The sequence below is a fragment of the Ceratotherium simum genome, chromosome 10 (genome assembly GCF_057802395.1).
Source record: "Ceratotherium simum simum isolate JZ-2026a chromosome 10, ASM5780239v1, whole genome shotgun sequence".
Taxonomy (NCBI): Eukaryota; Metazoa; Chordata; class Mammalia; order Perissodactyla; family Rhinocerotidae; genus Ceratotherium; species Ceratotherium simum.
The window spans coordinates 12,105,768-12,132,163 of NC_141909.1; the positions used below are offsets into that span (position 1 = coordinate 12,105,768).

Sequence of the window (26,396 nt, forward strand, 5' to 3'; positions counted from 1 at the left end):
AAATAGCTGAAACAAAGGCATTCCCTTAGATAATGGAGCCATTAGAAACTCTGAAGGTTCTTGCCGCCATTCCTCACAGGGGCTTTCCAAAAATTTAATTCACTCTCAGCAACGAAACAAAGGACCTTGAAAATAATTTTGAGACTTTCTGCCAAAGGGGCAGTTTGGCCCTGTTTCTATGCATACACACACCTTCCTCCCCAGAATTCGAGGTGGTGCCTCCCATTCATTCAGGCAGCTGATCCATACCTGTGTCAACCCTCAGCTGCCTTCTTCCCATTTTCTTTAATAACTTTGCTAGAAAAAATAGTATGTTCATGCAGTTTCAACACATTTTATTATATTTCTGTATGCATTACTCTCAAAACATATCACAAGAAATGATCAAACCACTTAAAACCTTCAAATAAAAAATTCTGAAACAGTTTATGCCCACAATTGTACATATTTATAGTTAAGAAACATTCTTTATAAATATTGTTTCCTCTGTAGCAAGTTAATACCATAATTTAATTACAAATGGATAAATATGGCAACGGGTATTTACAGAAGGATGTTATTATGGAAAAAGCTAATGGCACGACGTTTATTTTCCCCCCACAATCTTTCATACAGGAACTAACAAATTGAACTTGCAAAAGCACTAAAACATCACATGTAAACCCAGCTAACAAAAAAATACATTCACAAGCATTGGTGGTGGTGGTGTGTATGTGTGTGCTGTGGATCCGTGTGTTGAAGAAACAGAAGGGAGACTTTGGCACGGCTCATTTTTTCCAGTCTATAGTTCCATGAAGTTTACAATCAAGTTGCCTCATAAAAAGGAACACAATATTCAATACCACAATACAAAATAAACCATTTTCTTCCACATTACTTAAAAAGAAACCGGGTAAACTAAAAAGAGAAAAGAAAAAGCCCATTACTTAGGGAAGGGAAGGCAAGGGAAGAAAGGAGGGAGGAACACAATCCGGAGTTACAAATGGACAAACTTCTCTATACACCAAGAAGCCATTAAAACCACCTCGGAGAAGGAAGGAGGAGTCCGCTATGTACACAGTTTGTCAGAAGACTGGGAACCAGGTGGGAGGGAAAGCGGGCCTGGGGGAAGGCAAAAGGGGTTTGGTTCAATATTTTTACGGGTTTTTTTTTTTATTTCTTATTTTATATTTTCAGTTTCAGAGACTCCGGAAAGGATATTTTTGCTTTTCATGCTTAGATTATTAAAAAAAAAAAAAAAAAAAACTTTTAAAAATCCTTCTGCTGGTAAAATCATTATCATAAAAATCAGATTCATAATTTTAACAACAAGATCACAGGGTGCCCTCGGCGATCGCCATCGGGAGGGCTGCTGCGCCAGGGTGGGGACTGGGAGAGGGAGAGAGGCCCCGGCCCCTCACACGTACCATTCATTGAAGTTGGAGGAGAGGCCGCTGTGGCCCCCGGCTGTCCCGCTGCCCCCGCCGCCGCTGCCACCGCCCCCGCCGCCCGCCCCGCCGCCTCCCCCGCCGCCGCCACCGCCGGAGCCGCCGCCCGTGCCGCCGCCGCCGGAGCCTCCACCCCGGTGCACCGCGGAGACCGCTGCCGCCGCCGCCGCCGCCGCCGCTGCCGCCGCCGCCGCTGCCGGGGAGAGGTTGGAGCTGCTCTGGGGCTCGGCGCTGGGGGACACCAGCCCAGGCGGCGTGGATGACTCGTAGCCGGAGCTGGCGGCTGGGGAGGACTCCGAGCCCTGCGGGGAGGACTCATGGACCTGCAAGACAAAAGCCGGGAGGGGGGACCAAAGGGGACTGGGTGTGAGTGCAGCTGCTGTGGTGCCAGGCCCCCGGGCGGGGAGCACCCCCTGAAATGCCCCCCGCCGCCCTGGCCCTGGGAACCCTCATCTTCCGGGAACCCTCATCTTCCCAGGCCAGCAGAGGTTGTCCAGGCTGGTCATGAGCCGGCGCCGCTGGCCGGCCACCGCGTCCTCCTCCCGGCCTCCCCGGTGGTACCTTCATGTGTTTCCGCAGCGAGCTGGGGTGCGTGTAGGACTTGTCGCACATCTTGCACAGATAGGGCTTATCGGAGGTGTGGACGTGCATGTGCTTCTTCCTGTCGCTGCTGTTGGCGAAGCGCCGGTCGCAGCCCTCGAACTCACACTGGAACGGCTTCTCCCCTGTGGACCGCAAACATGGGCGCTTGCTGCCGACGCCCAGAGCCCCCCCGCAACCCCCACCCACCCTGGAGGGGGCAAAGCCGCTGCGAAGTGGAAAGGGGCGAGAAGGGCCTGGGTCCCTTAAACAGATCGGATCCCCTCCGTGGCAGAACTAAGATGAAATTAACTGCCTTTCTACCTGACAGTCCTCCTCACTTATTTCATATTTTACTTTCTTCTAGACTGGCGCCCATTTCCTCACATTTATAACGAATTTGGGGTGGCATCCGGCCCTGCCCGCCTTTCTATAGAGCTTCTTGGACTCACAGTTTCTAACAAGTTGGTCTCGCCACGGAGAAGCTGTTATTTTGACAAAATATTTGGGGCATTATCAAAATCACACAGGCTGCTGGGCTGCTGTCGGTTTCTCTCTGGGGCCAGCAGGCAATTACATTTGGAGTTGCTGTGTGTTGTTTGGGGGACCGGGCTGTGGATAGTGACTGAGCCAGTGTTTGTCATCCAAAATTCTGCAAATTGAATTAACCATGATTCTAGACTCACTTCCAGTCTTTTAAAAATAAGTTGGGGAAAAGGGTAAATATTAGAGATAAGGCAGCATCTAGCGATTACAGAGAGGCACAAGCTGGGCAGTGGGGGTGGGGGCATCAGCAAAGGCTTTCAAAATCTCCCTGTTTAATTTTCTGGCGGTCCCTGCATCCTGTTGCCAGAATTCCAAATGCTTGGAGTCATTTAGAGGTGTGAGAACTCAAACATCGTTCCACTTAGAAAGGGGACCATTTAACGTTAAATTCCATTAGCACCTAAATTGTTTTTTAAAGACATCCGCTCAGACACAGGACTCGAAAGCGAGCATTTCATGCAAATAAATTTCTCAATTTTTAAACCTTGTTAAAAGCTTGTCTCGCACCTCGGCTCCCTCCCTTCCCGGAAGAGAACAATAGGCCGCTGGCGCATCCCCACTTCGGAGTAAATATTGACGAGGGAAGTTGCTAAAACATTTGGCTTTCTTTTAGGAAATCGTCTGGCACGATTCTGGCTGGGACCTGGTCATAGATGAATAACCTACGAGGCGAGAGGCACGTTCTTTTGCGGCTCTCTCTTCTCACGCAATTGCCCCGCGGGGCCGCGCTGCCCCGGGCTCTCGCTGACCGGGTGTTGGTCCAAGTTTGGAATCGCAGAGTCTGGTGCCCATTAGGGAATTTCACAAACTGCTGCGAACCCACCGTAAAGCCCCGCGACCCACCTCGAGATGGGCTTTAAAAACGAGAAATGCTTTACCACTTAGGCTCACACCAGACTCATTTAATGGGAAACAGTCGCGGGAAGGACGTTTGGACCCCGAATAAAAGAAGTGGGAAAACACACAAGCCATTCAAACACAGACACACACCCAGAGCAGAAAAGCACAGTCAGACAAGCTGGCAAAATCCTCTCTAGGCTCGATTCCCGGGCACCGAGTTGGAGAGCAGTTTTATTTTGTGCGTTCTAGTTAGAACGGAAATTATTAACTGGGCCTGAGCAGACGAAGCAATTGCATCACCCAAAGCACGCACTTGATGTTACACTGATCATTTAAAACTCAATTTCCGCACATGGAAAAACCCGGCCCAATAATATTCTTCCATTCTCCAACAAAAACAAGCCGCTGGCTCACTCGCACACACAAAACATCTCCCATCCCAGGGCAGAGGCTGGCGGTCGGCCCGTTTCTCGCAACCAACCAACCGCAGCCTCTCTCCCCTCCGCACCCCGTCCCTGTCGCGGCCCGCGGTTACCTGTGTGGGTCCTTTTATGGATCTTGAGGTTCTCGGAGCGCGCGAAGACCTTGCCACAGCCCGGGAAGGGGCAGGGGAAGGGTTTCTCGCCTGTGTGTACGCGGATGTGGTTGACCAGTTTGTATTTGGCCTTGAAGGGCTTGCCCTCACGCGGACACTCCTCCCAGAAGCAGACGTGGTTGCTCTGCTCCGGGCCTCCAACGTGCTCCACGGAGACGTGGGTCACCAGCTCGTGCATTGTGCTGAAAGTTTTGTTGCAGCTCTTCTTGGGGTTGCTCAGCTGCTCGGGGTCGATCCACTTGCAGATGAGTTCTTGCTTGATGCACTGCTGCCGCATGTAGCGGAAAAAGGCACCAGGGTGGTGGTGGTGGTGGTGGTGGTGGTGGGCCGCGGCCGCTGCCATATTCATACCCATGTTCATATTCATGGGGCCGTACTGGTTGTGGAGCTGTGCCGCCGAGTAGGGGTCGGTCCGCGGGCTGGCCACCTGGCGGTACTGCTCCGAGCGCCCAAACACCTCGCCGGGCAGCCCGAGGCGCATCTGCCCGTTGAGCACATTCTGAGAGCCGTGAGGCCCGTGCTGCTCCGGGAGGCCGGGGAAGAGGAGGTGGCCCTGCGCGTCCGAGTGCGCGTGGTGCAGGCCGCCTGCTCCCGGCCCGAACAGCCCGTGCTGCCCGCCGCCGGGCGCCGAGTCCCCGAAGCCTCGGCTGCGGAACAGGAAGTCCCGGGTGGAGTTGAAGGGAGGCCCAGAGTAGGAGCCGACGTGTGCGGCATGGGGCCCAAGCGCAGCGGCAGCAGCCGCAGCTGCGGCGGAGCCAGGGTAGGCACCGGGGCCCTGAGACGTGAACGCCGAGCTCTGGCCCGGGGACAGCTCGTGCGCGCCCGGGTTAAGCTTGAAGGCGCCCATGTGCGCGGCCGCCGAGTCCACGAAGCCGTTCTGCGCGGCCGCCAGACTCAGTTCGCGGTCCTGCATCTCGGCGGCCGCCGCCGCCGCCGCTGCGGCCGAGTGGTGATGGTGGCGCGCGAAGCTGCCCACCCCGATGGCCGGGAACTGCGGCCCCGCGTCCAGAAGCATGGCCAGCACGTCCGCCCGCCCCGCCGGCCCTGGCGAGCCCCGCGCCTCCTCAGCTCCCACTCCCGCCCCGCGCGCGGTGCGTCCAGTGGCCGCCCGGCTCCGAGCGCAGGCGGCGGTGGTGGTGGCGGCTTCAGCCCCGGGAGCCGCGCTCCTGCGCCAGCCGCCTCCGCCGCCGCCTGGACCTGCCTCGGGCGGCCGGGCGCGGAGCGAAAGCGCGGAGAGGAAGAGGAGGCGGCGGCGGCGGCGGAGGAGGCGCGGGAGGAGGAGGAGGTGGAGGAGAAGAGTCCAAAGCCAGGCGGAGAACCAAAGTGTATTAAAGGAGCTGCGGCGGGGGCGGGCGGGCAGGGCAGGGGAGGCGGGCGGGAGGAGGGAGCGGGAGGGAGGTGTGGGGAGCGGAGCCGAGAGGGGGGCCGACGGGGGGGCGAGCGCAGCGCCGCGGCCCCCACCCCTGCGCGCACCCGCGCGCGCAAACACACACTCACTCGCTCGTACGCTTCGCGGACCCGGGGCCCGGCAGCGCCAAGCGGCGCTCGCAGAATGAAATCGCAGCAGCGGCGAGGCGACGGTGCGGGAGCGCGGCGGCCGTGCGCGGGCCAGGCAGGCGAGCGAGGAGAGGACTGAGGCGAACTCTGCGCTCGGCGCACCGGCCTGGCGCGCCCGCGACTCCACCTGACCGCGGCGGGGGCGCTGGAGCGGCTGGCGGAGGCCGGGCGCCCTCTCCCTCCCCCACGGCCCTACTCGCGCCGCCCCGCGCGCGGCGGGTATTGTTCGGCGCCGCGGCCCCGGTGTTTAGCCCTCCTCGTCCTCCGTGCTTGGCATTGACTGCGCCTCGCGTAGGAAACTTGCAGCGGCCACGAATTCCCCCAGATGAAGGAAGCTGCCGCGCCGCTCCCTCTTTCTTTAAGTTGTGCGGGAGGAGGAGGTGGGGAGAAGTGGGCTGTGGGAGGGGAGAAGGCTAGCAGGGGAGGGGAGGAGGGGAAGGCTGGGCTGAAAAACAATAACAATAAAAAAGTGATCTCTAGCTCTCTCCCTCTCTCTCTCCGGTCGGTCCCGGGCGCTGGACCCGGAGCGGACGGCCGCACCCGCGAGGACGGAGCGGAACCCGCGGCCCGAGCAAACGCGAAGGGGCCAAAGCAGGTTCCCCACTTTGGGCTGCGGTGGGCTCGGTTCGCCACCGCCTCCGCCTCTATTTCAGTGGGCGCCGCCGACGCCGCAGACTTTTATTTTTTATATTTTGTCTCCTCCTTTTCCTCTCCCCTCCCCCTCGCACCCGCATCTCCCTCCCCGGCCTCTCTCCCTCCCCGGCTTCTCTCCCTCCCCGGCTTCTCTCCCTCCCCGGCCTCTCTCCCCCCCCCCCCCGGGCCCCCGGCCGGTCCTCCTGGTCACACCGCCCCTTTCACGGCGGCTCCCGCCCCGCCCGCCCCCCCGGCGCCGCCATTGGCCGCCGAGGCCCCGTCAATCCGGCGCCCCCGCCCCGCGGCCGGTCGGCCCCTCCTCCCCGGCGCCCCCGAAGCTCCCCGCAGCCCCGGCCTCTGCTGAACGTGGCAGCCGGCCCGGCCTGCGAGCCTCCCGGTCCTCGCCCGCCCGCCCGGCGCTGCGGCTCCTCCTCCCGGCTGGCCGTGGCGCTGCCCGGAGCCGGGCACCCGGCGTAGCGCGGGCCCGGGCCGCGGGGTCACGGCGCCCTTGGCTTGGCCGGGAGGGGATGGCGCCCTGCACTCGCGCCCTTCCGCAGAGGCCACCGACTCCCCGGGGACCGGAGCCGCTCCCGGAGGGCACGAAAGCGGGCACCCCTGGTCGCTCGAGAACGTGGCTAGCACGCGGGTGGCGGGGCCGGAGGCTCCGGGTGTCCGGACACTGCAGGCCCGGGGCCCCTCCGGGAGCGCGCGGCGGGGAGCGGCCCGTGGGCCGGTCTGCTGACCGGCTGGCACGCTCCCTAGCCCCCCCTCCCCCGACTTTGTAAAGTTCTGTGGTATTGAAAACACAGGTGCAGTATTGGGCCTAGATAAAGCCAGACATGCTCCTTCCTTCCACTCTGGACGCTCACCCAGATGCCGCTCCCTCCCCGGCCTTTGCCCCCACCAGCAGCTAGGCGCCTTCGCTCCCCCGCCGCTCGCATTCTGCTCCGGTTAAAGCAGTAAACACTGGACAGGGGCCCCCGCGAGGGAGGGGGTTGTTTGGAAGTCGTTTAAAGACAGTGTCACCCTCGGGGTGGATGCCCAGAAGCCCGGGCCGCTGCCACGGTGGGGTGGGAAGTGTGGGGACGCCCGAGGCGCGCGGCCACGCAAGGCTTAGGCTGGAGTGTGGCCGCAGGTCAGGCTCAGGGCCTCCGGAGAAGAAATCTCCAGACTGGTAGGGCTTAAACCTTCTAGAAGATATTTATCACTCCTTCAGGAGCGAGGAACATCCCCCTCGGGCTGTGGCGGGGCCGCGAGGCTGCTCCCTGAGCCACGCCGAGCCTGTCTCACGGCCCTGGGGCTCCGGCCGCCCCCCGGACGCTGGTTGGCTGCCGCGGACGTTTCCTGTCCCGCCGCGGAAAGCCTGCGCTCCCGGGGTAGCAGAAGAGAGAACGGCGGGCCCGGAGGCTGCGGAGGTGTGAATGGAGGAAGGCCTGAGGCCAGCGTCTTTCTTCGCCTAGCTGGTGTGGAGATCTGCCTCGATATACAAATCTCTGGGAGTTGAAATAAAATTCAAGTAAGAGAAAACATGCTCTTCAAAATTTCATGTTGAAATGAAATCAACAACAACGCGGGAAGACAGCTCTAGCTCGCTATTGCTGGCAGATCCCAGGCTCTCTCGTGCCGGCACAGTCAGCCTCCGCCGGCTTAAGCGGATCTCTGAAGGTCGGAGCTGGCCGCAGCTCCTTGCATAAGGGGCCCTGTGCCCTCCTGCTGTCCAACCCCCTTCCCTGCCATGGGTGGGGGGTGGGGGCGCGAGAAGGAGGGAGACCGGCATCTTGTCTGAAAGCCCGGGAGTTTGCCTGGAAGCTGGAGATTCTCGCATTCCCTGAAAGGCGGAAATGTTCCTCTTTTCCACCCACCTCCTTCTGTATAAGGAGGGGGAGAAGCAAATGCCAACCTGCCCCCCTACGCAGAGAGGGACCTGAGAGAGCGCCAGAGAGCAAGGAGAAAATCTCCAGGCAGAGAGGCTGCCCTGCTACATGGAATCGATAAAAAATTGCCCAATGCACAGCCTTTCACACTTGTTTACTTTATTCATTAATTTCTATGGAGGATGGGAGAATAATTGGCAAAGCTTACTCCAAAATATTTCCAAAAGAAAATACTTTCTTAGAGATTGGTCCTGAGAATAGCAGTCCCGCACATCCGCAAGCCTCACTTCCCTTCCTTCTCTCAAGCCATCAGACTTCAAGTTTTCCTCCTTTTCCATTTCTCGCCCCTTCCCCACTCCTCTGTCCCTCTCCTCCTTGCCCCATTCTCTCCTTTCGCTTTGATTGCTCTTGGGCAGCGCCCGCGGGCCGGGCCGGCGCGGCTGGGCGCTCGCCGGCGCTGCGTTCCGGGGCCGCGCGCGGTCGGGTGGTGGGGCAGACTCCTTAATTCCCGCCGGAGACCCCGCGGGCTGGGCCCTCCTAGCTATTCTTTCCCGGCTCCACTTCTCTTCTCTCTGCAGGACACAGAGGAGCTGAGCCAAGTTCAAAGTCACGTCGCCGTCCCCTCTTAGAAGTGCTTTATTTCTCTAGAAACCGCAAAACCCTTTTCCCTCTTAACAGTATTTTTTTAAGGAAGGAAAGGGAAGAAAGAGAGCGCGCGCAAGAAAGCAAGAAAAAGAAAAGGGGGGAAAAAAGCCCTGCAAAGGCTTTGAGAGTCATTGCCTCAAAAGTAGATTTGGGTTCCTTGGCGGAAGGAGAAAAAGCGGCCAAGCTCCTTCCGCACCATGCGAGTGAGTTCAGTTTTTCAACAGGTTTCTGGAACGACCCGTGGCCGTGTCAGACCCGCGGGACCCACAACTGTGTTCATCAGGCAAACATGTCCACTCTTCGTAAGTTTTCCAAAATTGTTCTTTGGAGATCTCCAGAGCCTGTGTCGGGCTGGCGAGAGTCGGGGCTTTGCAGTAAGTGGATGGCCTTGCCTGGCGGGCCCCTGGGCCCGCGGGCTGGCGTCCATTTCCCGGCAAGTGGAAGGAATGACAGCGCGACAGAAAATTCGAGTTGTCTTCAAAAAACAGAAAATCCCATCAAACACCCGGGCACCTCGTTGCGGTTTGTGGGCCTGTGAACAGTTGACTGACTTCTTTTGTAGTGTGATGAGTATTTTTTGTACGTATAAATAAAAACAATGTATATGCACACACGACATACTCTCATACACACATAGGTATATGTTGCTGGCCAGGAGAAGCCAAAAACCAACAAGCAAACAAAACCCACCTTTAAATTGGAAAGTAGAAACACACGGTGGCCATACCATTCAAATTTTTAATTTTCTCTTCAAGGAAAGGAACGAAAATGGGGGAAGAGATGGGAGAAACAAATGTGGAATCAGCTATGTACACCAGACAAAAAATCAGGACTTCACAGGATTTCATCACCATCCTCTGTATCACAGACTCATAAATTCAACAAGATCATCAACAGGATATTAAGTTGCAGATCACCTTTAATTCAGCCCTTTCAGCCACTCCTGGGCTGGGAGGCCGTGACCCGTGAAGGACCACATGTGTGGTGGGGGAGCCCTCTCTGGAAAACCCACCTAGAACAAAAGTTCTTTGTCAGAGCTTTAGAGAAGTGTAATGTAAAAGAAGGGGAAATCTGTAATGTAAAAGAAGAGGAAATCGTGAAAATCTCAGCCAATGTTGTAACTTTTAAATACCATTTTTAAGAAGGGGGAGGTTGAGTGGACGTGGGGAGTTATCATAGGATAAGACCCTCTCCAGTCTGCTAATAGAACTTCTCTTCTTTCTACAGTTAAAATTTACTGTTCTGTAACCGGGCTTATAAAAAGTCTCTATATAAAATATATGCTCACCAGCAGTTTAGTGATAGGCATGCAAATGTTTGTGTATTTGTCTTTAGGGACTTAGAAAAAAAAAAAAACCAAACAGAAGCCAACATTTCTGTGACAGTGGTTGTGGTTTTGCCAAAGGAAGAGAACTAATTGTCCTTACTTTGTCTCCTCTTTCCTCTGATGGGTGTGTTTCTACTGCTGCAAAACCAAACAAATACAAAAAACAGGAGGCATTAGCTTACATAAATGTGTTTAATTATTTTGAGGACCGTTGTCCTTTGGGCTCTCAGGCGAACTATATCCAGGGAAGTTGAATACTGGTGACAGGGGAGCAGCTTTCCAATAAACTGCCGTATTATTGCAGTAGACTTTGTAATACAATTTATGCTGTCATTCATAAATAACAATGCCATATGTCAACCATATTGCTTACACAAGTAAATCCATCAACGTGTCACTATTTGATTTATCTTAACAGCTTCTTCGAATATTGAAGTATAGATATTGGAAGGGCTGTGGAGTGGGGGGAACTACTCAAGAAATTTGAGACTAAAACCTCCCCCCCCACACACACACACATCCTCTGCTCCTCCCTTATCCCCCATTCAAAAACATCCTAAAGGATAAAGAATGAAGGAGAGGAGCAGTACATCTTGGAGCCAATATAAATAAATATTGAGTGATTATATGAACCGTGAACACATAAGGGAGTTTTGTGGTTCCTGTTTTGACCTTTTAAGCATATTTTAAAACACAACAATTAGGCATTTCCCAAGAAATTGCCAACCCTAATGGGTCAAAGGCCATTCTCCAACAACCCTCATCTCTGAGGGTAAAAATGATTGATAACCAAATGAGAATATTTGATGACAGGCCAATTTTACTCAACTTATTTTTTAGTAGTGGGGAAGTAAAGAGAGCCATAATTTTTCAAGGGCTTTTAACCATTAAGGTCAGGTGGACATGGTATAAGTCCAATTCTTGACTATCCAAAACAAACGAACCAACCCCAAACCAACGTTTTGCTCAGGGCCACACAGCCCTCATTTTCTGCTTTTTAAAAATCCTCATTAAGTCCATATACACGGGGACCGGGATCATAAACTCTAGCAAGAAGCACATTTTTGGTTATTCTTAGCCCCAGGCGTATCTGTGAAGCCTGAGGATTCAGCTCGAGCTCAGAAGTGCGGAATGGAGAGGCCAGTCTCGGAGAGGCGCCCAAAGGGCTGCGCGGTGCGCGGTGCTTTGGGGCACCCAAGGCCCCTGAGCCAGGTCGCGGCTCCCACGGGGTCAGATCCCAAGTGGTGAGGGCAGGAAGGTGGGGATCTGATCCCTGGCGAATGCAAGCCAGGCAGGCGGCCGGGAGAGGTGGCCGGGTACTCACTGCCTAGATGCCTGGCGAGCCTGATTTGGGAAAAGCCCTTGAACCCAAATTCCTCATCACTTCCAGCCGTGAAAAAGCTCAGTTGAAACGCAGCTTTGTGGGCCCCTTTACCAATCTCCCCCTGCCTTTACAGGGGTCTGAGTGTACCCCACCCTTTCCAGTGTTTGCTAGTAACCTTCCTACTCCCAGCTGAGCACCCACTGGCGCCCTTGCGCTGGGCTTCAAAAGTCCCTCGATCCCTCTGGTAACTCGGGGCACCCTGTTCGCCCTTGAACCTGCCTCCGGAGCGGGCCAAATGACACTAGGCTCTCCAAACTCTCCGGGCACCCAGCCCTTCTGCAAGGAGGCGGCCCTCGCGGAAACCGCGCGGGACGCGAGAGACGTAAAGCCATTTCAAGGGCAATAAAAGGCAGCTCCGTGGGTCCCTCAGCTCCTTTCTTGTCCACCTCACCGTCCCCAGTTTACCCCCTCCCCCCGCCTGCAGAAACAATCAAACAAAGGCTCAAAAGCCAGGAAATGTCTAATTCACTTCCTTTAGAGTTTATTAATTGCCCACACCCGTCGCAAGGAAACTTGGCTGGGTTCAGTGACGAACGGAGGGCACCGGGGAGCCTCCGGCCCCGCTCCGCGCAACGAAAAGCCGTAAGCGCCGCCTGGGCATCCTCAGAGACCGCTCCTGTTGTCTCCAGGCAGCTGAGCGCGGTGTGGACGCCGGGTTCCGGCCAGCTTCGCGTTTAGTGTACCTCCCAGCCCCCTCGCGCCTTTGTTTGGGGCTGGGAGGAGGTTGGGGTTCGGGGTGCAACAGTGAGGTCTGGAAATCGATGTTCCCCCAGGAACACCTGTTGACCCCAGAAAGGGCATTTCCACGGATTGCCACGTTGCTGCCCCCTCACTAGCAGCTCGCTGCAAAAGTTTTGAGGATCGGCCCTGACGACCAGTATTACTGCGGAAATATGGGGCTAAATCCTCAGAACAACAAGCATAACGACTTCCATAGCCCCCTGCTTTTAAAAAAAATTTAAAAACCCAAAACGAGTATTATTTTCTTCAACGCCCTGGAAATTGTTGGTGTTTATTTAGGAAGTGTGACACAGTTACTGGGTCCTTAGAAACTTGGGATGTTAAGGGGGTTTGATTTGGCTCCCAAACGGCTTGAAAAAGAAACAGCGCACCTGGGGTCAGGCGGGTCATCACAATAACAAAAAACTCGTCTACAAAATAAAAAGCTCTTTTATAAAGAAAGGCAATCCCGGAAATCCACTGCGAGCCTTCCTGATGACCATCTAGCTAGGCCTATTCTCAGCTTTAATTGGCAGGCGGTTTATTGGCGCCTTATTGGTGTTGACTGAAATTTTGCTCCCAGTTCTTTCATTTAAGAATTAGCATCTCAAGTCGATTTACCTGAGTCAATTATCTTTTTAGGGTCTGGGTTTGGTCATAAATTTGCAAATATTCATTAAATGCAGTTTGTAAATATCCCTCTTTCCAATCGCCACCCAAATCTCTATTATTTCCTAAGAAAGTCTTTTCTTTTTTAAGGCTTCCATAAAAAGAAATTGATTAGGGAGCTATATTTGAATTAAGACATATTAAATCGATGACAGATACATATCACGCTGTGTTTAACAAGAGTGGTACAAGGAGGCGGGTTCCAGATTCCACACGGCTCTGCTGCACCATTATTCACATTTTTACAGCCTTTCCTTCATGCCTTCACCCATTAAACCATTAAATTTCAGCAATTCAATAAAACAAAGCAGTTATAATTTTGAGGAAAAGCTATTTTGAAAGGGGTGGAGGTACCCATTTTATTGCACAATAAAAATGCTCAACAGTCCATATTCAAGGCTAGGTTGTGTTTATTTTCTTTCTTCATTCATTTTTTTTGGTTTTGTTTTTACTTATAACCTGCAGGATTGAACGCAAAGCTGCCATTATGGAAGTACTGATGCTCATTGCCAAAAAATTCAAATAAAGGAAACTCATCTGCAGTGTTCTGAGAGGAAATGAAGACAGTGGTGACAATTCCAAATATGATGCTTTCTCCATAAAGTGTCCATGGAGATGGCAGTCCTCGGCTCCACCTTTGTCTGGTTGGCTTGAGATGTTTTAAGTCTTTGAAACAAAAATTGTGACCAACTCGTCCTTTCCAAATATAGATGTTGATTTTGTCACTGTTTATTAAAATTTTTTCGTTGTGTTTGCACTCATGCCTTTATTTCCCTGTATTTGAACTTCACTGAAACTTACAGAAAAGGCCCCTTTGAAATTTGATTGTAGTATTTTCTTTGTTTGCTTGTCAGTTTCATAAGAGAAATGACATTCCCAAGGCTCACAGGGAACTTCACTGTTAAACATTGTTCACACGAATGTACATGGAGCTATCAAATCAGTTCTTTTAAAAATATTTCTTATCACTTCCCTGGACCATCTCCCAGATGACGGCTTTATGCAGTCTATTTTTACTTGGCCTGCAAACAAACTAAGGTGGTAACATGTTTTATTGTATCCCAAAAGAAAAAAAGATCACATTTTAGTCATTATGACTTTTTTACAAATAATTTTATGCAGGCAGCACAATAAAAATTAAAAACCCTGACTTTAATTTTTGAGCATCTTGGAATATCACTACATTTTAAAGACACTTTCTTTTTAAAACCTGAAGTGACACTTTCCGGCAGTAAGAATCCTAAAGTTTAGTGGACGTCACCTCCCCTCCCACCCCCCAAATGATGCAGGAACGTATTTCTCTTTTTTTGAAAAACTCATTTGATAGCAAATCACCTGAAAGGGATGGAGCTCACTTTTTTAAAAAGCCAGTTTTTATGATTTTCAAATAAGACATCTTTCTGTTAGATCAGTTTATTAGAAAACAATAACAGGGTAAAAGGTTATTCTATTTGTAAACAAATGGCGAGGATATTGCTTGATTTTAAAATAATTATTTTATTGGATCAATTCTAATTTGTGGTCCTTTCAAAGAAACTGAGGCACATGTGTGGAGTGCGTTCTGGACCGGAAGGAGAAATTCGGCTTAAAGGGTATTGTTTATTTAGCCGCTTCCCTCTGGTGACATGCTGTTTGGCCTGCTTGCCACTGTATCTCCAAGAGGCAAAAATTAGAAGTGCTGTCCGATGTTTTCCCTTCCGGTAGATCTAACTGGAAGTGGCAGATCTAGAACCGATGAGCAGTAAGATTACACTTCGTGCCAACTCCTTTGAACCGTGTTGAAAAGGTCTCCATGAACTAAAAAGTCGAGGTAAAACGGTTCTTTTTGGGAGAGATTTATTTTGACTTTGCCTGGTGTTTTGCAACCAATAGGACTTTAATATCCTTCCTCATTCCGTCTCCAGTCTGTGCGCCCTAGTGAGCGCTTGGCAGATTGGGCGTCCTTCCCAAGTAAGAAGTTTCTAGCATCATCTCTCCAAGTACGACGACGGGCGTACATCTGTTCGCCCTTGTGCCCCACAGAACAGCCCAGGGCTCTTCCAAGGGAGGAGGCAGAAAGTGTTTGAATGCTGCACGGGAGCTGGGTGCGGCGAGGCAGAGGTTTTTGAAGCTGGGGGCTCCCTGGGGCTCCCCCAGCCCCCGCCTTTTGCCCCCCGCGGGTGCCCAGCACTTGGCCACCCGACGCCCTTCGGCCGCGTGCCGGCGCACGCTCTCCGCAAGCCACGTCATGGGAACGCGGGGGGCTGCGCGCGCAGGCCCGGTGCAAACTTTCTGCAAGTGCAACTTGGGCATCCCCGGGGAGGCGGGGACGCAGGGCTTCGGGCGAGGAGGGGGAGCGCAGAGAAAGCGAACGCGGCCGCGAGCCGGGGGCGGATCCCCGCTGGGCTGAGGGCCTGAAAAGGAGCCAATCGGGCAGCCGCGGCTGCTGCCAATCACGCGGCTCCCTCCAATCCCACCCGTGCCATTTCCAAAATCTCGGTCCCACTGTGCAGCTCAAATGTGGTGTTCGCTCTGCCAATCGCTGGAGGACAGAGTGAGAACAGGCATAAGCAGAGTTAGGAGGCCAGGACAAAGAAGTTAAAGAGCGCCCAATATATGCATGTTTTTGAAGGCGGGCAGAGGGAAAAAAGTCCCCCCAGTGAGGGTCTATGGGTCTGATTGTGTAGTTCTGATGGATCCCCCTTTGAGCAAGAGGAACTCGCCAGCGCTGAGATTAGCGGATTTGGCAACAGCTCAGGCCAGGCCGCTTCAGAATATGACAGGCTTCCCGGCGCTGGCCAGCCCGTCCGCCCACTCCCAACTCCGCGCCCCGGCCGCGCACCTCCGCCCTCGGGACCCGGGCGCTGACCCCGGCGTGGTCATCACTCCGCTCGGAGCCGAGCACATGGCCCAGGCGAGCGCGCTGGGCCTCAGCCCTCCCTCCCAGGCGCTCCCGGCAAAGCCCGAGGCCCTGGCGGCCGCCGTCCGCGCTGCAGCCTCGGTCGCGCACCCTGGCGCCGGCACCTACCCCGGCGGCGGGGGCTGCAGCAGCGCGCAGCCCTCCGCGCCCCCGCCCCCAGCCCCTCCTCTTCCTCCCTCCCCTTCACCCCCTCCCCCTCTCCCTCCTCCTCCTGCCCTCTCGGGCTACACCACCACCAACAGTGGCGGCGGCGGCAGCAGCGGCAAAGGCCACAGCAGGGACTTCGTCCTCCGGAGGGACCTTTCCGCCACGGCCCCTGCGGCGGCCATGCACGGGGCCCCGCTCGGAGGGGAGCAGCAGTCCGGCACCGGCTCCCCCCAGCACTCGGCCCCGCCTCCCCACTCGGCCGGCATGTTCATCTCGGCCAGCGGCACCTACGCGGGCCCGGACGGCAGCGGCGGCGGGGGCCCGGCGCTCTTCCCCGCGCTGCACGATACGCCAGGAGCCCCCGGCGGCCACCCGCACCCTCTCAACGGCCAGATGCGCCTGGGGCTGGCGGCGGCGGCGGCAGCTGCGGCGGCAGAGCTGTACGGCCGTGCCGAGCCGCCCTTCGCGCCGCGCTCCGGGGATGCGCACTACGGGGCTGTGGCGGCCGCCGCAGCAGCTGCCTTGCACGGCTACGGAGCCGTGAACTTAAACCTGAACCTGGCGGCGGCAGCCGCCGCCGCCGCGGCGGCCGGACCGGGGCCCCACCTGCAACACCACGCGCCGCCCCCGGCGCCGCCGCCGCCGCAGGCGCCCGCGCAGCACCCGCACCAGCACCACCCCCACCTCCCAGGGGCAGCCGGGGCCTTCCTGCGCTACATGCGGCAGCCAATCAAGCAGGAGCTCATCTGCAAGTGGATCGACCCCGAAGAGCTGGCCGGGCCGCCGCCACCGTCCCCGGCCGGCGGCTCCAAGCCCTGCTCCAAAACTTTCGGCACCATGCACGAGCTGGTGAACCACGTCACGGTGGAGCACGTGGGTGGCCCCGAGCAAAGCAGCCACGTCTGCTTCTGGGAGGACTGTCCGCGCGAGGGCAAGCCCTTCAAGGCCAAATACAAGCTCATCAACCACATCCGCGTGCACACCGGCGAGAAGCCCTTTCCCTGCCCCTTCCCGGGCTGCGGCAAGGTCTTCGCGCGCTCCGAGAACCTCAAGATCCACAAGCGCACTCATACAGGTGGGTGTCTGTCCCCGGCCGCGCCGCTGCCGCCGCCTTGCCGTGCCGCCGCCGCTTCCGCCGCTGCTTCTCTTCCTCCTCCTCCTCCTCCTCCTCCTGCTCGCCTTAATTTTTCCCTCCTTCTGCTGCTGCTCTTCGCATACGTATAACCCGGACATGTGACTTCTTTTTTTTCTCTCCCCCCTTTTTTTCTATGAATAAGTAATTCGATAGCACACACAGGCCCCGCGCTGGGTTCCCACACGGTGGAGTCTCCGGCGCGTCCGCAGCCCCTCCGCCGGGACCGGCAACGCGCTCCAGCCACCGCCGCCGCCCCGGAGCAGAAGCAGCAGCAGCCGGAACAGGAAGGCGCCCAGGACGGTCGGCAGCCCCCATCCGCCCGGCCCGGGGAACTTGGGGAGGGCGATGGGGAAGGGGGGCCGGAATCGGAGCCGCCCTGGCGACTCTTCCCTCCCTGCCTGGTGTCAGGCCTCTCGCGGTCGCTGCGCTCCCAAGAGCGGGCTGCTAGGGGCCCATGGGATTTGCTGCCGTATTGGGGCCCCAGGCCCAGCTCGGTGTGGCCCCTACAGGAAGGGACGAGGTCCCATCCCTCCGGAGCGAGGTGCAAAATTCGAAAGGAGTGCGCCCTTGGGCCCCCGGAGACCTCCCCCCTACACACACACACACACACACACACACACACACACAGACCGTTACACACCCCACATGTACATCTTCCCGTGCATACACATCACAACTTCACACACTTGTATTTCCTCATACACCCCCCTTTTTCATTGCTGGGACCCCCATATGCCCTGACACACTCACCTTCCACATACATCCTCACACGTCATTTACACACCTTCATACACTCTCATACACACAAGCCTTCACACATTTTATCACACATACCCTAAAGGGTGCTGGAGAAAACTGGCTTTTTCCTTTTAAAGAAGGTTGTAGTTGGAGGACCGGGCGAGCTGCAGAGCCTCCCGCGGTCGTTGGGGCCTGCCCCGCCGTGGAACTTGGGAGAAGCCCCCAGCGCCGTGGGGACCCCTCCCACCCCACTGCCAAGCCCTGCCTTTGGGGGTGCCACGGCGCCGGGGTAGGGCGGCTGCGGCCTGGGGCGGTGGGATGGCTCCTGTGTGGGTCGTGTGCCCCCTTTGAACGGACAAGCGCGTTGGGCGGAAGCGCTGATGAGCGCGAGCGCAGTCGGGATTTATAGGGACGGACAATATTACCCCTCGGAGGACACTTAAGTAACTAGAGTTTACATTCAGTAATTACTTAGTTGATTTATCGGCGCTGCGGCGCCGAGGAGGCAGCGGCGGGGGCCGAGGGCACTAGGGGATCTGCGGGAGGAGCCGGGTCAGGGTGGCCCAAGGCTGGAGCCCCAGGCCTTGCTCTTGTCGGCCGACACCTGCCAGGCCTCCTGTGGACCGGCCGATGGTGCGCCGGGAGTACGTTTTCCCCGGCGCTCCGTTCGCCAGCCCAGTTCTTTTCTAATCGGGATCAGTCTGCCGTAATGATTTTTCCAAACGGAAACTTCCCACAAGGCTCTCGTAAAAACTCCCTGGCTCGCTAAGCCAGCTGCTTGCCCCTGTGCCCACCACTTCCCGACGGGGTAGGGGCCTGGGACCGTGAAGGGGGCGCGCGAGGTGAGGTCCTCCCCACAGGGAACCCCTAAAAGCGGAGCCTGCGGCCTCGGGCCCTTCCCGCCTTTCCGGGCCTCGGAGGAGGAGGAGGAGGGGCCCTTCCCTTCGCGGGAAGGAGAGCTGCTCGCAGCCGAGAGCCGTTTCCGCTCCGTGAAGCAAGGAATTGGAAATTGATGGCGCGGAAGCTGCCCCGGGTCCCAGCTCTCTGGCCCCTGAGGGACAGGCTGCCTCCTGCCCCCTCCATGGTGGCCCCCGGGAGGGGGCGTGCGCGCGGCCTGGGTGTGGGCGGGCGGAGGAGACCCCGGGCGCCGAGGGGACTCAGGGCCATTTTGTTTTCTGGTTACACATCATGCTCAAGGTTGCATTTCTGCCCGGCCCGGGGTGGCTGCATGGACCTCGCCGGGTCCCTCAGGGAGGGATGCGAGCGCCTCACGTTCGTACTCAAACCCGCGCCTGGTGTTTTTGAGGTTCCTCAATGGCCACTTAGTCATTGAGCATTGTGTCCAGAGAGGGACCATCCTCGACTCCCCTCCCTCCCACGCCGCTGTCCCTTTTGCGGGTTATCTGGGATCCCAGAACAGAACGATCAAAGGAAATAATCCCCTGGCCACTCCCGAAGGCCCATTTCCTGAGCCACGTGCCCCCATTTCGGTTTATAACCTTCCTCTGGGCCGGACTCGAGTTCTCTCGGGGAGAGCGAACTTGTAGGAGCTGGGAGTTACCCACACGTAGTTCCTTTACTCTCTAAAGCTCTGTAAGTAGTTAAATTCTGTCATGACCTTTGTGTCAGAATCTGAAAGTAAACGCTGGGGTCTCTCACCCTGTCTATCTAGTTCGGTAGAATTTGCTCACTACGCCCCTTAGGCCCCTTGAATAAAATAGGAAGTTCTATTACCCTTTCCTTTTTCTTATACTTTCTTCCTCCACCTTTCTTTTCTCCTTAATTTTCTCTTTCTTTCCACTCCGTATCTCTCTTTACTGGATCTAATTGCTTGTCTTTATCATGTGCAGTGGCGGAGCCTGAAATGTTCAGGTCGTTTGTTCTCCACAATCCGGGCGGGATATGGAGCTTGTACAGAAACAGGAGATCTCTAAACAACAACATTGCACATTTGCATAGGGTGAATAAAACCGATTAAGCCTCCATATTGAAGAAAAGCTGATTAAAATTTTTTTTGAAGATTGTTATATTAAGTTAGTATTATCTTCAACTTAAAGTGGAATACAGAAATCCAGACAAATAGCTGATGTTTTGATAAAAATCGATTAACTGTTTTTGTTGCAGCTCATCTACAGAGAATTTTCAAAGGTTGTGATTATCGTTGTGTTGTGTTTTTCCTCTCTTTATAGATTAATGTAGGAGGTATATTTGAATATCTAATTTCATTTTTAAACAGTATTTCCAAGTAGGGTAAGTTATATTCCAGGCATCTGAATACTTTCAGATGTGCTAACATACTTTGGCATTGGCATTGAAGCAGTTATCATTGCTGAAATTAAAAAAAAACACACACAAAACAAAGAAAAAAACTACACTGAAATATTTGCATAAGAAAATTCACCAAAAAAATTTATGTGCACTAAGCTGATCTAATAGTTGTTTGCGCTTTTTTAATAAATTATCAAAAAGCAAGGAGAAGGCTATACCTGTGTGTCACCAGAGTACCTGCTGAAATTAAACTTTTATTTTTAAAATCATTTAAATATGAGGAAAATATTATACAACAATATGTATGAGATGAGTTGTTCAATTATGGACTCAAATTCACCAAGTTCATAGATAATAAGGTGAGAGGGAAAATTCATACTGTTACCTGCTGTCTTCCTTTCTTGCTTTCTAGTGTCAAGGTGTAGTGGGGTTGAATTTCTACTTGTCTTTTTAAGGATTTCCACTTCCTGGACTAGGGGCCCTGTGTTTAAAAGGCATTGTGTTCCTGGGGTGGTTAGAGCAGCTTGAAGGGGTGATGGGCAGAAGGCTGCTAAATAATCCATCTTTTTTGACTATTAAGCAGTGTAGAAAGCTGTTAGGATAGGTTTACCTATGGCGCCAGGTAAATGCCAGGTTCTGGCTGAGGCTTGTGGTCTTTGTTAATGCTTGTTAAGGTTCTGTTCCGCTAGGCTCTTAATTGCCCTGCAAGTTGTGAGGAAAGCTGGTAGCACTAGGCCAAGGGCCTAGTCTCTGCCCAGCTAGGCTTGTAAAAAATCTAGTGGTGGGATTGTGTGTTGCACAGGTGCCTTTTATTTCTGAAGAGGACAGAATTCTGTTTTATTTCATTTCCTTTCCCATCAGTGAAATCCTAGGGAACACTCTGAAACAAAATGCCCTTGTTATAATTTTACTGTACCACCCCAGTTTACTTTTAATTTAGTGTATGTATTTTTCTTCTCTTTTGCTTATATTCTTACCCCAAAGTGGCTTTGGAAGGATCATTTTATCTTGACAGGGGATCTGCTTGTATTTTTGCATTTACAGACCTGAGGGGAGTGAGGACCTGGGCATCCGGGTCCTAGTTGGGTTTCAATGTTATATCCTGGACCATGCGCTAGCCATTGTCCCCCTGACCCCTATGGTACTGCAGGGGCTGACATCTAGCTTCTCACAAGCCCAGGTCAAGGAGAGCCTCCAGGCCAGTGGACACCAGGCCCATCCCTGAGGTATCCCTTCCCTGTTGCTTCCTAGAACATAGGAATTAGGAAGAGGGATGGGGCTGGGAGTTGGTCTTCAAGAGAAACGGAAAATGCCTCCTCATTTCTGCTCCAAGATTTCTCTCAAGTGAGAAGTCTCTGAAAAGCAATTGTTAACTTTTCTTATGTTTTGTTGCAGGGGAAAAGCCTTTCAAATGTGAATTTGATGGCTGTGACAGGAAGTTTGCCAACAGCAGTGATCGAAAGAAACATTCACATGTCCACACCAGCGACAAGCCCTACTACTGCAAGATTCGAGGCTGTGACAAATCCTACACTCACCCGAGCTCTCTGAGGAAGCACATGAAGATTCACTGCAAGTCCCCACCACCTTCTCCAGGAGCCTTTGGTTACTCATCAGTGGGGACTCCTGTGGGTGCCCCCTTGTCCCCTGTGCTGGACCCAACCAGGAGTCGCTCTAGCACTCTCTCCCCTCAGGTGACCAACCTCAATGAGTGGTACGTTTGCCAGGCCAGTGGGGCCCCCAGCCACCTCCACACACCTTCCAGCAACGGAACCACTTCGGAGTCTGAAGATGAGGAGATGTACGGGAACTCTGAAGTTGTGCGGACGATACATTAGAATTTATTAGTCATAATAATAAGTAAAATCAGAAGTGGGAGTCCTTGGACCATATCCTAACCTGAGACAGTGCCGAGCCTGAGACAAACCCGTGACTCAGACTTGCCACCAGGTCTAATTAGCCCTATTTATTCAGTATGAAACCCTATGGTGTTTGTACATTTAATTAATTTAATTAAGATATTTGGGCTTTTTTTTTTTTTTCTTAGAAAACAAACAAAAAAACAACAAAGCTGGACTTGTATGTTGCAGGGGGACAGGGCTGGGAGCATGTTGTACCAAGGAAAATGAGTGGAGAGATTAGCTAACTGAGATACACACTGCCGATGCAATATATATATTTTTTAGAAGGGGAGAGAAAGAGCATTAAGTCAGAACTCAACACAGCAACAAGGCCCTCTGCATTTCCTGGAGTGCCTCGAGAATGCCTTTGACACCATAACATGGGCTTCTTTGGAGCCTCTTCGCCTCCTCCTTGGGCCCTAATTCTGCAAAGGCCTCTTGATTGTAAACCACACACTTGCTGCATTGCCAACAGATCTTGGACTGTTACCTGTGTCCAAAAATATTTGTAAAAGCCCTTTAAGTTCTAATACTTGTAATTTTTAATTTCTACTCTTTTATTACTGATCTCACCTTAACACAGTATTTTTATACAGGATTATTTCTTCATTACCCTGCTTGTATGATGAAAAAAAAATGATGCAGCAACCTTAATGCATCTCCATATATTGTGCTACTGTGATTGTTCAAGCAAAAGTGGAGAGAAGAAAAGGCTGCTGCAATAGACAACTGTGAAACTGTGATATTTTATAAAATAGAAGAAATCAAGTGTTTTCTTCTTCCTTTATGGTATTTTTTTTTTTTAATCTGAAATTTCAGATGCTGCCTCTTTACTCTGTCCATGTTTTAGATCTTAAGTTTTTTGGGATGCCAAAATTAACAGGCAAGTCTAAGGAGGTGTGATGTTGGCAACATGCCTATTTTTTTTTTGGAAAGCTGTTGTTTTTAAAACAGGCTAACCCCTCTTTTATACTGTTGTATCAACCTTTTAAAAAGTCTTTATTTTTCAATGCTGAAACTGCATTTTAATGCATTTTCTTCCACCTGAGCACTGAGCACACTGAACTCTATCCCATTTGAAAATGACAGTGTGTGAAGTGTATGATTTACATTAAAAGAGGGGAGGGAGTTGCTATACATATTAAAATTTTTAAAGTTACTACCAAACACTGATGAATGTGTGACCTTTGCCAGAGCTGTCAAGCTAGGATAAAAATGGTCAAGGACCCAGGACAATAACTCATAGTCAATTTATTTTCGGTTGGTACAACACATCTCGTGTGCAAAATATAGTCCATCATAAACATCATACCAATACACTAAAGAGCACTAATTTATCCTCAGAGACCCTGAAGACACCCCTCCCCAGGGTTTGTAGAAATTTGTTTTGTGTGCTGTGAGTGGTTGATGTAGTCTTGTCATTGTTAATAATTTGTATGTGAACACTATTATTTGTACAGTTGAATTAATTTATTTTCAGACATCATCCTTTTTTTTTCCTGGAAGAGTTCAAAGCACACCAAAGAATTATATTACACATTTTGGTGAAAGATTGTCATTTTATGATCCATGGTTTATTTAAAAAAAAAAAGGAAAGAAAATGGGAAAATATATTTTTATGCTTACTTGAATGAACAACGTAATGTGAAAACCAGGACTCTTCCTGCATGTCTTTTTTGCATTGTGTTGACAAGATTATATATAGTTTATAGTTCTATTATATTACTAGTACAGTGCGTGGTGCTGTCACTTTGAAAGCCTTTCAATGTTGTCTTCAGATTGTTACAGTGAATATGAAACATGCATACCCTCCTTTATAAAAAAAAAAGACCATAAAACTTGAATATAAAATAATTCTACATTTTTAAAGTTTATTTGATTTTCATATTATTCACTTTCAAAGCTCTTTCAAATAGACAAAATAAGATAAGGTATGAACTTTGGGGGGATAATTTATGTATCGTAAACTTATTAGAACAAAATATTCCTGATTTATAATGAGTTTTATTTATACAACTTTTTCAATGGTAGTTTGCACTATTCTTTATTATGCTACAGGTTTATTTATTATGAAACAAAGGAATATGTATTTTATGTATTTTGCCATGCATAGGTTAACTCTGCCACAGATTTATTGGTTCCTGATACACCTAAAATAAAAACTGAAAATGTGTACCTCCAATAGAAAGAAAGCAAGAGTGATTATGAAGTAAAAACTTTAATAAAGCTATTCTTCCTATGTATTGCTTATGTTTTACATAATGGCACATCTCTGCCATTCTCTTACAAACAGAACAGGTTGCTGAAGTAGTGAACATTAGAATCTGTTCCATTGATCTCTATTCCTTAGCCTCTCCCCCAGCAATAAAATATTTTTACAGCTTGGTTTAATTTACAATCTAGAAATTACAATGTATTTATGAAGACTAAGCCCTGTAGATTGCAAGTAACGCTAGCATAAATCTTAGGAGTTGCTGCATTCATTTGTTAAAATTAATAATATCCTCAGTGATCCTAATCAGTGAGAATCTGAAAAGCAAATTTTAGCATTTCTTTGGTGCCTAGCCTCTAAAGTAAAAGGGTGAAAAAGAATGAGCAAATGATAGAGGGACAGAGAGGCTTCCAGACACGAGGTAAAAGCAAAATCAAGAGCTGAGATGGGTATTGAGGTAAACACATCCTGAATGAAGCTGAGTAGTGGGCATCAAATACCTCTTCTATCAGGTAATGGGGAGATCAGAATCCAATATTATTGAGGTTTATTTGGAAGTGGAGTGGATATAAGTAACTTAGCATTTCTGGGCAGGTGTTAAGGAGAAATTAGATTCTTTCACAACAAAATATCCAAGTGGCTTAAACTGATGTAATCGACTATCCACATTAACAAGGCTGAACCTTTACTTGCTTTTATTATTAGCTGATACAAAACTGATAAAAGGCAAATAGTTAAAAACAATTGGTAGTAATGTCAATAAGCATTTCTCCAAAAGGTTATAGTGGTTTTTAAAAGTCAGGTTTGTTAAAAGTAGTAAAGGTGAAACAGGTTGCAAAGAGCTGTTTTAAGCCTAATGACAATAACCAGCACACGAAGGAGAAAAACACTCATAAATGAGGGCCCCAATCAATGGGAAAACTTATAGCTCTCTAATGAAGTTTCCTGTGAAAAGAAGGGTGATACAAAGCCACCAAGACATGAATCATTCATGGGAAATATAAAAGATAAAAGATATCTGACAATGAGCAGAACCTTGTATAGAGTGTATAAAACAAGTTTCCCCTTCTTATTTTCTGCTTTAAAACGCACAATCTCTCTCTCCCAGTGTTCTCTGTCCAGTCTATAGAGTTAAAATTGACCACTGCCCGTCCTGCGCCACTTCAAAGTAATTTAGTCCAGAACGGAAGGCTTGGCGCTTGGACAATCTTCATGGTGTGTTAAGATTTCTATGGCAATTGGCAGGCAAGACGTTCCCATCTGAATATGTCTCAAAGAAAGCCACTTATTGACACTAAGTTGGCTATCATCAAAGACTTCATCTCTCCTAGGCAAATCATGGCCCTCGTGGCCCTCGCACACACTTTAAATCATCTACCTTTGTTTTCCAGGCTAGGAGAATCTTCGAACACGTGGTTATTTGTACTTTATGTATATTTTTCCCCATTCAGGATGTCCTTTGATAAAGCTAGTGCTCCAAAAATCTAAGAAAAAGCTTGAGGGTGGAAATTATATTCTTTAAGGAGTTGGAAATGGCCACAGACGAGGGATAGCTCTGGGGACAGGAAAAGAGGAGGCCCAAACTCCTTGAAAGCTAGGCCCAACTATCTGTAGAGGTCATATTTGTATTGCAGTCTTGTCATTTATATCTTGCATCTTGTGGAAGCTTTTTGAGACCATAGTGGTTCATTCTTTCTTCCTATCTATCTATCTATCTATCTACCTACCTACCTACCTACCTACCTACCTACCTATCATCATCTCTTTCCTATTATAAAATGGGACAAGAGATGTTCGCCTGAAGTATTTTTTTATCCCAGTCTGGTTAGGAAATACAACAGGGGGTGGTGGTGGGGGACAATCTGGTTTCTCAAGTGATCACCTTAAGTCAGAGGAAAGGAAAGCTGAATACAGACAAACAAAACAATCCAGACACTTATGAATACTTTCAGCCTGTCTCATCACACTATCGCTTGCTGGTCCACCAGCAGTCTACCAAAATAGACACGTGGCCACGGAAACCCACCCTTCCAGAGCTGGAGAGATGGCGAAGGAGGCCCACAGCAGAACCACTCTGGGGTTGCCAGCCACTTTCCCTCCTTGAACAAAAACTGATACTCCCCCCCACGCCCACGCACAAACACTGTGGAGCACACATTCACACACAACACTAGTGCCTAATCAGGCAGGGAGAAGTTCAAAGGCATGCTCTTTGAAATTCAAACTACTGCCTTTATGGTACATCCACACGGAGCGTCAGGATTGCTATGGCAATGGGCAGGGCCAGAGGAGTCGCTGGC

General features: G+C 51.5%; 2 protein-coding genes across 3 annotated transcripts; one reads left to right on the forward strand and one right to left on the reverse strand.

Moving 5' to 3' along the window:
- Positions 1-318: 318 nt before the first annotated feature.
- Positions 319-6,175, reverse strand: ZIC2 (Zic family zinc finger 2). 2 transcript variants are annotated; one of them, XM_014781776.2, is made up of 3 exons: positions 3,928-6,175; positions 1,989-2,152; positions 319-1,750 (listed from the first exon to the last, which is right to left on the reverse strand). In XM_014781776.2, exons 1-3 carry the CDS (start codon positions 5,000-5,002, stop codon positions 1,397-1,399), a joined length of 1,593 nt encoding a protein of 530 aa, XP_014637262.2. In that variant the 5' UTR covers positions 5,003-6,175; the 3' UTR covers positions 319-1,396. The 2 variants fall into 2 exon arrangements, with proteins under 2 accessions (XP_014637262.2, XP_087292017.1); XM_087435891.1 differs by having other exon boundaries at positions 1,598-1,787; positions 3,928-5,790.
- Positions 6,176-15,333: 9,158 nt separating this feature from the next.
- ZIC5 (Zic family zinc finger 5) lies at positions 15,334-24,127 on the forward strand. The gene is made up of 2 exons (XM_004423142.3): positions 15,334-16,917; positions 21,379-24,127. Exons 1-2 carry the CDS (start codon positions 15,396-15,398, stop codon positions 21,819-21,821), a joined length of 1,965 nt encoding a protein of 654 aa, XP_004423199.1. The 5' UTR covers positions 15,334-15,395; the 3' UTR covers positions 21,822-24,127.
- Positions 24,128-26,396: the final 2,269 nt, after the last annotated feature.

Coding starts and splice junctions, on each gene's coding strand:
- ZIC2 (XM_014781776.2), bottom strand. CDS start 5,002: ATGCTTCTGGACGCGGGGCCGCAGTTCCCGGCCATCGGGGTGGGCAGC. Junction 2,153..3,927: donor CCATAAAAGGACCCACACAG/GTAACCGCGGGC, acceptor TGCGGTCCACAG/GGGAGAAGCCGTTCCAGTGT. Junction 1,751..1,988: donor CGCTGCGGAAACACATGAAG/GTACCACCGGGG, acceptor TTTGTCTTGCAG/GTCCATGAGTCCTCCCCGCA.
- ZIC5 (XM_004423142.3), top strand. CDS start 15,396: ATGTTTTTGAAGGCGGGCAGAGGGAAAAAAGTCCCCCCAGTGAGGGTC. Junction 16,918..21,378: donor CCACAAGCGCACTCATACAG/GTGGGTGTCTGT, acceptor GTTTTGTTGCAG/GGGAAAAGCCTTTCAAATGT.